Source organism: Apis dorsata, unplaced genomic scaffold, assembly GCF_000469605.1.
Source record: "Apis dorsata unplaced genomic scaffold, Apis dorsata 1.3 scaffold_470, whole genome shotgun sequence".
Classification (NCBI taxonomy): Eukaryota; Metazoa; Arthropoda; class Insecta; order Hymenoptera; family Apidae; genus Apis; species Apis dorsata.
The window spans coordinates 205,498-218,406 of record NW_006263709.1 but is presented as its reverse complement, the minus strand read 5'-3'; the positions used below and the strand labels follow the sequence as shown (position 1 = coordinate 218,406).

At 18.1% G+C, this 12,909-nt stretch overlaps 5 protein-coding genes across 6 annotated transcripts in view; 1 reads left to right on the top strand and 4 right to left on the bottom strand.

The window, feature by feature from the left end:
- The window catches only part of LOC102677354 (heme oxygenase 1), a 9,298-nt gene extending 6,961 nt beyond the window's left edge, over window positions 1-2,337 (top strand). Inside the window, exons 2-4 of the mRNA XM_006620023.2 lie at window positions 906-1,018; window positions 1,321-1,519; window positions 1,878-2,337. Of these exons, the coding sequence (XP_006620086.1) occupies window positions 916-1,018; window positions 1,321-1,519; window positions 1,878-2,319 (744 nt within the window). The 5' untranslated portion in view covers window positions 906-915 and the 3' untranslated portion in view covers window positions 2,320-2,337. The remainder of the gene's footprint in view (window positions 1-905; window positions 1,019-1,320; window positions 1,520-1,877) is intronic.
- A 484-nt stretch (window positions 2,338-2,821) lies between these two features.
- Window positions 2,822-5,984, bottom strand: LOC102677577 (m7GpppN-mRNA hydrolase). Its single transcript, XM_006620025.2, has 6 exons — window positions 5,755-5,984; window positions 4,973-5,620; window positions 4,094-4,238; window positions 3,718-4,009; window positions 3,300-3,588; window positions 2,822-3,071 (listed from the first exon to the last, which is right to left on the bottom strand). Exons 1-5 carry the CDS (start codon window positions 5,799-5,801, stop codon window positions 3,344-3,346), a joined length of 1,377 nt encoding a protein of 458 aa, XP_006620088.1. The 5' UTR covers window positions 5,802-5,984; the 3' UTR covers window positions 2,822-3,071; window positions 3,300-3,343.
- A 1,841-nt stretch (window positions 5,985-7,825) lies between these two features.
- LOC102677716 (phosphomevalonate kinase) lies at window positions 7,826-8,861 on the bottom strand. Its single transcript, XM_006620026.2, has 4 exons — window positions 8,704-8,861; window positions 8,375-8,580; window positions 8,136-8,285; window positions 7,826-7,976 (listed from the first exon to the last, which is right to left on the bottom strand). Exons 1-4 carry the CDS (start codon window positions 8,832-8,834, stop codon window positions 7,855-7,857), a joined length of 609 nt encoding a protein of 202 aa, XP_006620089.1. The 5' UTR covers window positions 8,835-8,861; the 3' UTR covers window positions 7,826-7,854.
- Window positions 8,862-9,852: 991 nt separating this feature from the next.
- LOC102677219 (60S ribosomal protein L29) lies at window positions 9,853-11,049 on the bottom strand. The gene is made up of 4 exons (XM_006620022.2): window positions 10,735-11,049; window positions 10,466-10,518; window positions 10,202-10,266; window positions 9,853-10,016 (listed from the first exon to the last, which is right to left on the bottom strand). The coding sequence occupies exons 2-4, from the start codon at window positions 10,500-10,502 to the stop codon at window positions 9,903-9,905; spliced, it is 216 nt and encodes a 71-aa protein (XP_006620085.1). The 5' UTR covers window positions 10,503-10,518; window positions 10,735-11,049; the 3' UTR covers window positions 9,853-9,902.
- A 1,248-nt stretch (window positions 11,050-12,297) lies between these two features.
- Window positions 12,298-12,909, bottom strand: part of LOC102676789 (armadillo repeat-containing protein gudu) — a 6,830-nt gene continuing 6,218 nt past the window's right edge. For both annotated transcript variants that reach the window (XM_006620020.2, XM_006620021.2), the window contains exons 10-11: window positions 12,613-12,728; window positions 12,298-12,544 (exon numbers count right to left, since the gene is read on the bottom strand). In XM_006620020.2, the coding sequence (XP_006620083.1) occupies window positions 12,511-12,544; window positions 12,613-12,728 (150 nt within the window). In that variant the 3' untranslated portion in view covers window positions 12,298-12,510. The remainder of the gene's footprint in view (window positions 12,545-12,612; window positions 12,729-12,909) is intronic.

Genomic DNA, 12,909 nt, shown 5'->3' with positions numbered 1-12,909 from the left:
TATAATATAAATTATTAATATTTACAAATTATTATTTGTAAATAATTTAAATTTATGTTAGATGAAACAAGACAAGAATAAATTGCGATAATGGATATAACAGAGATAGCAATTTCAATCTGTTTCTATCTAATCTAATTTCATCTAATGCAAACGTCTTGTATTATTTATAATTTAATTTATTAATAAATTATTATATCATTATATTTATATTTAATTTGATTTCTAGAATTAATTTCCAAAATATTATACATTATATTACATTATATATACATTATATGTACATTATATATTGAAATTTTATTATATTTTTAATTTATATATTATATATTGAAATTACATTGAAATTTTTTTATATAATAAATATTACAAATGATAATAATTCTATTAAACATAATAACTAAATATAAAAAACATTAAATTATATTTTTGTTCAAAAATTATATTGTATTTTTGTTTCTATTTTAAAATTTTTAATCGAATAATACAATATATACTGCAATTTTCACTTCAAATGTTAATACTAGAATAATAATAAAAATAAATATATTAAATATAAAAATCATTAGTTTTTTTTCAAACTTTTTTCTTGATAATGTTTTATTAATTCTTAATTTTTAATTCAGTTTATTTTTCATTTTTTTCTTCTCTTTCTTTTTTTTTCTTATTTCTCTTTCTTTACGAATACAATGCCATCTTGTGTTTACATCTTACTCTCGTAGTCCCATGATGTTTCAGAATATCTGATTGCATTTTTATCATGTTATGTGAATGTCAAATATGAAATATTGTGTTAACTATTTAATAATTATTTAATAATTACAACTCATATTATTTTGAATATTAAGAAATTAAAAATAAAATAATAATATAGATTTCGTAAATGTTATTATGTTTTTATAAAGTCATATAAAAATGAAAACTAATAATCAAGATACATTTTGTAAAAAAATGCGAAAAGCTACAAAAGAAATTCATTCAATTAGCGATTCATTAGTGAATGCAAAATTAGCATTTGGTAAGATATAATTCTTTTAATTAACATTATATTATATTTAATTTTTATTTATTTGTAATTATATGTAGGTTAATAAATTTTATAGTTTTTTTAATATATTATAGTTCTTGAATTTTTTATTTTTCTATTATATAGTATAATACTATATAGTATTTATATTTTACATATAATGATTAATAAATATTTATTCTATAATTATTGTGTAACAAAATAGTAATTAAGTATATATTTTAAGTATTATAATTAAGTATATATATATAAAACATAAAATAAAATATAAAACAAAAATTGAATTTTAAAAGGATTTCTTGATAATTCTGTATGGGCGGATGGTCTTTTGGTTTTTTATGAAGTTTTTCGATATTTGGAACTTGCTATGATAAAATGGAAAGATACAAAAATAGGTTTATTTTTACATGAAGAACTTCGTCGAACTGAAGCATTTGAAGTTGATCTTGAATTTTATTTAGGAAAAGAATGGAAAAAAAATCTTAATCTTCGGTAAATATGTTTCTTGATATTTTTACATTTATATATACACATATGTATGCTATATTAATAGTATAAATATTAATACTTTTATTATATTTATCAATAATTATTAATATGTAATAATTATTAATATATTTTATATTAACAATAATTATTAATATGTATTAAATACATTTATAAAAATCTCTTAAAAACCAGCATTCTATTGACTTGTACAATATTTATAAATTTTTATTTAAGTATTTGAAAATATTTCATAATAAATAGAATATTAAAATAACTCATTAACATTTTTACACTATTTGATATAATCAATAAAATCCTAATTCAAGATTTCATTAACATTTAACATTTTTATAAATTCCAGAGATAGTGTTACTAAATATTTGGTTCATTTAAAAGAAATCGAAGATACAGAACCTATTTTGCTAATAGCATATATTTATCATTTGTACATGGGTCTTCTGAGTGGTGGAATTATTTTACGTAAAAAAAGAGAATTTATGCAAAAAATTTGGCCATTTAAAGAATATCAAACGAATGGTAATAATATTACAAATTTTGAAAACAGTAATATCTTTCAACTTAAACAACATATGCGCGATACTATGAATAAAATTGCGGAAACATTAGATGAAGATACAAAAAATAAACTTCTTGAAGAAAGTAAAACAGTATTTATATTAAATAATGAAATTATAAGAAGCATACAAGGTACAGGTACTATTATTCTTAAGAAAACAGTATGTTTTGTTATTCCCATTATGCTACTTTTTTTAGCATTTTTTGTATCTTTTAGAAAAATATGATATTTATTTAACAAAAAAGATTTTTTTTATTTATCTTACTATTTAAAAGTTTGGAAGCAATCTGTACATAAAATAACATCTTTGCATAAATTTTTTATAAATAATTATTAAAGTAATTACTTATAATATATATTATAATAATGTTATAACAAATATTTATTGACAACTATGTTAGAAAAAAAAAATTAATCAATAGAATATCCAAAATTTGTTTTCATATTATTATCTTTATTTTAATTTTTTTTTTTTATTCAACAAAGTTTACTTGTAATAAATAGTTTTAATAAAATTTTGCTTAAATTTTTTAAATTTCTTATTGCTTTCATATTTTTAAATGGTAATATACATATGAATAGTTATAAATAGTTTTAAATAATTTTTAAATTTGAAATGACAAATTGTTAAATATTTAATTATTTTATGTATGTATGTGTATATATATATGAATATTTAAACATGGAGAAATTTGAAATAAATTGTTTGTAAAATAAAAAAAAAAATATTTTTTATTAAATATTTCTATTCTTTATTTCATATTGTTAAAATAGAAAATTAAAATATAATATACAAGATATTTTGATATTATAGAAGATAAATACTTATAAAGTAAAAGTATTTACATTTATAACATTTCAATAATTATACGTGTAAACATATTTATATCGTATTTTTGTATATGAAATTATATGAAATTTACTTCATTATTGTACATGGTGAATGTACATGTATAAAAAAAACCTTTACAAATAAATCTGTAATCATAATTTAATAACATATATATTTTATATTTTATTAAATCTAACAGAGGAGAAAAAAAAAATTTTGCTTAGAAATTAAATTAAATTAATATAGTTGACAAGAAATATTATTAAGAACATAAATTTTTAAGACTATATTTAATTTTAAATATTTGTATCATCATTTGTTTAATCTTGTATAAATATTATAACAATATAATACAATTATCAACATAAACTTACCGAATATAACTTTTTATTTTTTAAAATTATTTTAAAATTTAATTTTATAAACAATCAAGTATTGCTTGTTTGTCAAATTTAAAATTCGCCCAAATCAATGAAAAACATTCTATGGGATATTTTTGAGCTTCTATTGGAAAGAAATGAGATGCACTATGAGTCATTACCATAAATGGAGATGGAATACTTTTTAAATCTGTTTGCAGTTTATTTGCTGCTTTTCCAAATAATAAAGATTTAATATTTCCTTCTGTAAATTCTATATTTCGAGAATCTTGAGACGTTTGATCTGAAAATAATAAAATACAATTTTCATTATATTATAAAATTTCTTTAATATATTTGTTAATAATACATTATAATATAAAAATAATATATTATAAAATAAATTTTAATAATATAATATTAAATATTGAACCTTTTATTTCTGTAGCAAATGTTTGAGCCTTATAATTAAATTCATTGCACTTTATAGATTGAATAGCTGGATCCATTAAAAGTGAACATGACTGTTGATTTTGTGGACTATCTGTTAATTGTTTAGCAAGTACAGTTGATGTTTCTTCTTCATTTTGATCTCCGAATAAGTTACGTTTAATTGCTGTTTTAGGTAAAATACTTTTATTATCATGTATACCACGTCGGTTTCTTGCAGGTGAAGTATTAGATTGTCGAAAATTTTTAACATCCTTAAAACTTGGAATATCATTCTAAAAATAATTTATATGCATTTTAAAATTATTTTCAAAATAATCAAAAAAGATATATAGTTAAGTAATAGATAATTTAATTACTTGAACAGAATGAGGAGCTAAATGTCGTTTATTCTTTGAACTAGTTTCAACATCACCCAAAGATCTATGCCTATGTCTTCGTATTGTATTTGTATTTGTATTTTTGTCACGTAAATGTTTTTCTTGTATCCAACGTCTCATCCTCCTATTTAAAAATTATTATAAAAAATAAAAATTATAAAATTTAAATAACTTTAACATATATAATAACATATATAATAAATAATAAATAATATATAATAATATATATATCATAATATAAAAACATGATTACTCTTTGAAATAATTATTTGAAAATATAAAAAATAATTAATTGAAATACTAAAAATTGTAGAATTATCAATAGAAATTATCAATAGAATATTATTTGTTAAATATTTAAAAATATCAATTTTAAAAAAATCATGATATCAAAATAATGCATCCTTTAAAAATGAATATTATACATAAAATACATAAGATATATTTAATAAGACAAGTCATAATTATATAAATGAAATATATTAGCTATAATAAAAAATATATATCTTATACTTCATTAATGGGACTATAGATAATACAATATTTTATGTGCATTCTAAATGAAATATTAATTATTAATTTTTATTTGTTAAAATCAAGTTATGTTTTAATTTAAAAATTATTTTAGTTTCATTTACTTCTTGAACTTTGCATCCAAATAAATCATCATTAAATTATATTTAAATATTCATAACTTTAGATAAAATAATTTTTTAACAATAAAATTTATATTTTTAGAATATATTCATTAAATATTATTGAATAATTAATTGAAAGACAAAAAAAAATAATAATTTGTAGTGTTTCAAGATAATATTTATCATAAAGATACATTTTTTATTAAGCTTGTAAAATTACCTTACAAAAGGGATTACCATAAAAAATGCATTTGGACCAACTCCTGTTTTTACTTTTGGAGTCATATCTTTTTTATTATTAGGTAAATCAGCTAAAGAAAACCATTCTACGTTTTTTATTTCTTTTCGTGTTTTTGGTTGAAATTTTGTATCTTTTTGAACACCGCATATTATATATAATCTTACTAATTGTTCATTTATTGTTGACTCGATGTATTCATTTTCATCTATCAAATTTGAAATGTCAAAACCAGTTTCTTCTAAAACTTCTCGAACAGCACAATGAGATGGATCTTCATCCTCATTAACTTTTCCTTTTGGAAAACTCCAACTACTTTTTGCCCAATAACTTTGAACAAGTAATACTTTAGTCAGATCTTCATTCAATACAATTGCTCCAAAGGTTGGAACATTTTGTTTATAATCACGCCATTGTTCAAGAATATTATCTATGTTAGCTACATGAGGTTTTAAAAAAGGTATATGAAAAAAAATGTGCGTAGCAAATTCTCTCATACTACATGGTCTTAATTTTGGATTTTCATCTGTACAGTAAAAATCTAAATAAAACCAATGAGCTAATTCGATTTGAAAACATATTCGAACCAAATCTTTCCTTTCTTCTTCAGGTACATTAATAATAAATCGACTGGAAATATCAAAATCATATAATGTTAATAAAGTAAAATATTGCTTAATATTATATATATATATATAATTATAAATATAAATATAATTAAATAATATAGATAGATATAATAAAATAATTTTTTATAAATTAACCTGCTTAAATCGTCGAGAATGTCGGATGGTATAGAATGATCAACCATTTTAAAAATTAATGAAACAATTATAATATTTTTTTTTATGACAAAACTTTATAGAGATAACTTATATAAAAAATGTACATAATCATTATAAAATCATAGATTAAATATCATTTTTAAACTATCAAAATTGATTACGTTTACGCCATTCAATTTCCTTTATTAATTGAAATCATGCCATCTAACTGCTGTTATTAGTACTAATATTAAATATGTCATATGAATATGTAAAACAACAATCAAGGTACAATTATCTATATGGTATAAAATAAACATTTCTTTTCATGAATTTAATGAATAATTTCGATTATATAATAAAATTATAATTACTACAGGATTCTTAATTATGTAATATTGATTTGTAATAAATATATAATTTTAATTTTGAAAATTTGGTGATGGATTAATATAAAATTTAGAAGATTGATAGAGCAAAAAAGAAACAAATCTTAAATATAAAATTTTCAAAAAAATCATCCAATTATTTTCGAGATATTAAAAAACTTTCAGTATTATATATTTAATATTACGTATATAAATATATAAATATTGCCTATCTAGATATCATTATATTATTGGTTATTCACATTGACATTGGTTATTCCATGACAATAATATTATTATAGACAGTTATTTAGTATTATTTAGTAGTAACATTTAGTTATTTAGTATTATTTAGTAGTAACATTTATAGTATGAAGAATTTAGTTACATTTATATATATATTCAATATATAGTGTTGAAAAAGTTTTTATTAATATTTCAGAAAGTAATAATTGAACTGAAGTTAAAATTTTTAAAAATTTTATTTAATTCTATTTTTTCTCTCCTATTATTTTTCTAAATTTTAAATTTTATTAATTTTTAAAATTTAAATTTTAAATTTTAATAGATCACCGGCAATTTAAAATTTATCCATGTTTATAACTTTTTATATTAAAGAGATATTTTGAATATTATTTATAAAATTACAATTTAATTTTCGAATTTACTTCGGTGTTTATAGTATGAAACTTTCAAAAATAATATTATATATATTTTTAAGAAAAATTTTTAAAAGAAAAAAAAATTCTAGACAGAAACAAATATATTTATTATTGAAAATATATTTAAAACTGCTCAATGAGTAATATTACTGTTTTATATAAATTATCTTATTTAGTAAATATAAATCAATTAAAATCTCGAAATTCTTCAGAGATCAAAAACATGAAATTTTGCTATTTTTATAATTCGATTATATTCTTTTATCCTTATAAACAACTTACATATAGTATAGCTTATATATAATTCATAAACAAAAAATGAGATTCTTCATTTTAATAGTCTATTATTCTAATAGTATTCATTTATTTTTATGTAATTAATTATAATCTAATTAAGTTTATGTTTAAATTTTATTAATTTCAATTGATATAATTGCATCATTTATTAATTTATTTAAAAATTAAATATTTTATAATAACATATAGTTTTTATTGATTATATTAATCAATAAAAAAATCCCAAATTTCAGTAAGTCTTATAATTAAAATTCCTGAAAAAAATCTCGTATTACAATTTATTTGCTGAGATATATAAAAAACATACAATATTTATAATATACAAATTTAGAGACATTCTCATATAACATTCATATAACAACTTGTGCATATAGCAGATAAAAATATAAATCTATCGTTTAAAATAAATGAAAATTAAAAAGATATATTTTATAGATTTATGTAAATTACATTGAATATTTCATTGAAACCTATTATTATTATAAAACAATTAAAAATTATAAAAATTGTAGTCTTTTAAAACTTTTTGTAATAAATCTACAATATAATTTTTCAATTTTTCATTAAGCTTAGATAAAAAAAGTTACAAAAAATGATTTTTATTTTCTTAAATTTCTATCAATTCTAACATTTTTAAAAAAATTTTTTATATGTCACATAATAAATTAATTTTTCTAACTCAAAAAAATCGTTTCAATGCAATTTTAAAAAAAATATTTTGTTTTAAATATTTTGTAATAAATGAAAAAATTCTGTACTTTTATTTATAAACATTAATTGATTAATTCTAAAATTTGTTGCAATATACATTCTATGCTTTTAGTATTATTTATCACTTTCAAATCCCATGTGTTTATATCATCCAAATCACATTCGGTTTCTGCATCATCAATACCTGTAAAATATTTAAATTATTATTTTTTAAATTAATAATAATGTAAATATACAAATAATAAAAGTTATAAATTAATTATGAAATTCACATTAAATTAATAAATTTTAATAAATTTTATTACTATTTATTAAATTTAATATTAATTCTCTTTTTATATACCTGTTACAAATGTCCAACCACGCTCAATTCTAATTGAATCATCTGATTCAATACGAATTGTTTTACATATATTTTTAAAATTTTCTGTAAACCACTGTATGTCAGTTTTTCTTCGTATATCGCTTACTATCCATATCGATTTATCATATGCTAAAATAAATGAATATACATTATTTTACAGAATTTTAATATAAAATATTAATATAAAATTTCTAATATTATAATATACAATTTTTCACCATTATATATATCTAGAGCCGCACGACAAAAATAACCTTGATCTGTATTTCTAATATGTTCTCCCCACTTTACCATTTCAAGACGATAGTTTTCTTTATACTTTCCATCTCCCATTAGTTGATCAATATTTAAACCATGAGATTTAGCCCAATGAGACTTAATTGGTGCAGATATTTTTATAATTACACTGTTATCAGATCCAATTCTATTAAAAAGAATATCAATAATAATATTAAATTAATATATTATTAATATTGTATATATATAATAATCATTTTTAATAATCATTTATTATAATGTTATATTATTATTATTAAAAAGTTGTAACCTTTCATATAAAATATTTGTAATATAATCTTTTCCACATTTTCTTTTACCGCTAAATAATAAAATTATTTTTGGTTTTGAAGAATTTTTGAAGTTTATTGCACTATTATCGATATGTTGACTATTCGCCATTTTGTATTATCACTACAATTATTTAAACATTATTTTATATAATTATTTTATAAAATAACAAAACACCATATAATTACTCGTTTAAGCTCTAATTTTCTTAAATTATTAATATTTATTGTGTTACATTTCAATAATTTGATATTGTTATTTCATTAATGCCAAATAATATAAAGTGAATATTTTTATTTTTTAGTGTTATTGTAACATAGAATGAAACATATTTGGACACAACTCATATAGTCACTGGATTTATATGAGGGATTCAGTAGTTTTTTTTACATTTTTATATCATTTTATTTTTAATTATATTGTATTTTTCTTTTTAACTCTATTATGATTATAATTTATATATTTCATATATTTTATATATATTCCTACTTATAATTCATAAGATTAATATATTTTAAAAAAATATTTAATTATATTACAATATTTACTAATTCAAAAATATACATTATAATATATATATAAAAAACATATATTTCAACAATTTTTTAAATGCAAAATTATGAAATATCAGTTTTATTTTATGGATCAAATATTACTAGAAAATAGAAATCGATTAATATTTTTGATATCTTAATATTATTATATGATATTATGTGATATTTTATGTAAAAATAAAAAAAATACGAATTAGGAATTATGATTTAAATATCATCAAATCAAAATATATAGTAAATAAATAATTCTCATACTCACTTTTTATATTTCAGTTTTTTATAATATTCGCATAATTATGAAATAATAATAAAATAAAAATTAATAAATTAACATCTTTAATGAAAAAAAAAGCATAAAATTAATTATAAAAGGTAATATAAAACAAAATTAAGGCTTTCCATTCACGAAGTATTATGTCAGAGACATAAAAAACAATCATTTTATTCATAAAATCTTACATTAAAATTGCTTCACTCTTTACTTTATTACATAAAAACATTCAGAAAAATATTTTATTTTAATAGTTATATCTCTAATGCAATTTTCGTGAATAGTCAGTTTAATTTTAATGATATTCATTTTTTAAATTTTTATTATAATAAAATCATTGATATTAAAAAAAAATTATTTTTTAGCTTCACGAAGAGCTTTACGTTTCTCTGCCCTTTTTAATTGTTCTTTGGGTTTTAGATTATGCTTTTTGGCAAAACGTTGATTTCTTAAGAATTTGAGATCCATCTAAAAAAATATTAAAATAATAAGATATAGAATTATAAACATAATAAAGATATATTTATTTATATAAGTAATGTTAATATAAAAATAAAATTGATAGCAATATTATAATTATAAATTCTATTTATTTATATATTATAAATAATAAAATTGTTAAAAAATTATTTAAATTATTAATTTAAACTTACACCAAGTGTAGATTCATGCCTATAACGTTTTGGTTTTTTGATACCATTACGGTGAGCTTTACGATCTACAAATTATTAATTATAAATAATTAATTAATTACTTTGTATTTTATAATTTAAGAATAATAATAAGATAAGATTAATTTTGTTAATTATATATATATATATATATACATTTTTTTCATATAATAGAAATTATTTAAAAGTAAATAACTTTTTTGTTCCTAAATATTTAAATATAATAAATTTTCTATTCATACTCACTTTGATTATGATTAGTATGATTTTTAGACTTTGCCATTCTTCCGTATAATTCACTTCAAAAGAGAAAAAAAAACTTAATTTAGAGAATAAAAAAATAAATAATATTTGAGGTTATAAATTCTTCAAAGTAGAATTGAGAAAGAAAGATTACAAAAAATTAATACTAAAAAAAGTTATTCAATATTAAAAATAATTTAATAATATCATTATATTAGTTAATTTAAAGATTATTTGGATAAAATATATTTAAAATAAAATTTTCTACTTACGTGACTTAGTCTTAAGTTTTCGGAAGCGGAAGTTTCAAATGAAAAGAAAGATTAATAACGAACGATAGTAGCGCCTTATATTGCTACGTATTTCTTTTTATTTTTTTTTCAAATTCAACTTTTCAATATGCAATTTTTTCCTTTTTTTAAAGTTTTTTTTTTTAAAAGGCTATTTAACGATATAATTTCGATTCAATTTTAGTACGAATAGATAGGAGATTTAATATCAAATATATTTTTTATTTTTTTTTTTTTGAGATTTTATTTTTGATGTTTTTACTATTTTAGTATTATTCTCAATATTATTAATTCAATTTAAAATAATTATAATACTAATAGTAATAATTGGAATTGAAATTAAATTAAAAGCATAGATAAAAAAAATAAATAAAAGGAGAGATTAAGATAAAAAATAAAAAAAATAATGAATCAATATCTTAAACATATTTATTAGCAGTCCATAAACTTATTTTATTTATTTGCTTGCTAATTTGTTATATGCTGTTATTCCCTGTTCAATCACAAAATCTTTATTCTGCCAAAACATCATCGCGAATATCAGTTTGTAAGTATCAATATTAAGCTGTTTACAATATGCGTTATATGAAATAATGCCATTATAGAAGAAAAACATTCTTTTGATTTTGATTGGATAATGAAGAAAATCAATATGGCGGCTATATATAACCTATAAAATAAAGCATTTTTAAATACGCATAACTTTTGATTCCATAATTTTCTAAATTAAAATTATGATTTTTTTATTCATCAAATTTTATCAATTTGCAAAAAAATATCTTCAAAGTTTTATGTTTTTAGAAATAAAATTCAATCTTGATAAATTTACACACTGTTGCGAATTGATCGGAAGCAAATTCAGCCACAGATTAGATATAGAATCGACATTCAATATCTTTTTGTATTATATAATCCTGTTATATAGTTATATATATATCTTTATATATATCTTGTCACATACGATTTAAAAAAAAAAAAAAAGAATCACCTCGAATTCCTGTTTTTTTTTATTCGCTAACTTTCTTTATATTTGGTAAGATATGTACGATACAAAAATTCTAATTATAAGCTTCAAATCATAATCGAATCATATAGAAATGAAAAATCAATAAAGATTAATAGATTTTCGATTTTGCATATTTTAAATTTTTACAGATTTTAAATTTTTTCTTCAATATATATATATATATTATAGTTACTATAATATATGTATTATGATGCATAATAACTTATTATTTTTTATTATATTTGCATTTTTTATATATTTGAACTAAAAACTCATGATAACGAATATTTGATAAAATGATCGATGATAAATTATAATAAATGATAAATTTTTTCGAATAATAAAAAGAATTGACTCTAAGATTATAAGAATTGACTTATATTAATTAGACACTACATAATCGCTGATATTAAGCTTATAACAATTTACAACTCTAATAATATATTTGCAATAATATATTTTCATAAATTTTCTTTTTTTTGTTTTTTTAATTTTTCATTACTTATTTTCATAAGATTAAAAAATCAAACAAAATCTAGTATTTTATTATATTTTTTTTATTTTATTCAATATAAATAAAAAGATTCAATTATAATAATATATTATATATAATAAATATATTTATTATTGATTGATCTAATCTTAATAAATATCGTTTGGTTTCTTTAATCAAGATATTATTTTTTTATTTCATATTCTATAAATAAACTTGATTTCCAATATTCGAATCCAATATTCGAAACATCAATATATTACAATAAATAATCTGTTTCTTTTAATGTAGTTCTACAATTTATATAACAATGAGTAAAAATATATAAACTTTTCTTTATATTATAAATAAAAATACATACATTTCTCTAAAGTGCAATTTTTCTGCTGTTAATGCGAGCTTTCTAATGTTTCGAATGGTGGATGCTGCAGCAATTTGCAATTCTGGATCATCTGATCCCACCAAACGTAGTATATGCTAAAAATTTTCAATATAAATATGCATTAATTTTTATAAAACATAAAAATTATACAATGATGAATTAGTTAAATTATTAAATATTATAATAAAATTTTTTTATAAATTTATTAAAGAATTCTTGATCAAATATTAATTATTGTTATTTTATTATGTCATTTTTTCCAAATATTATATATAT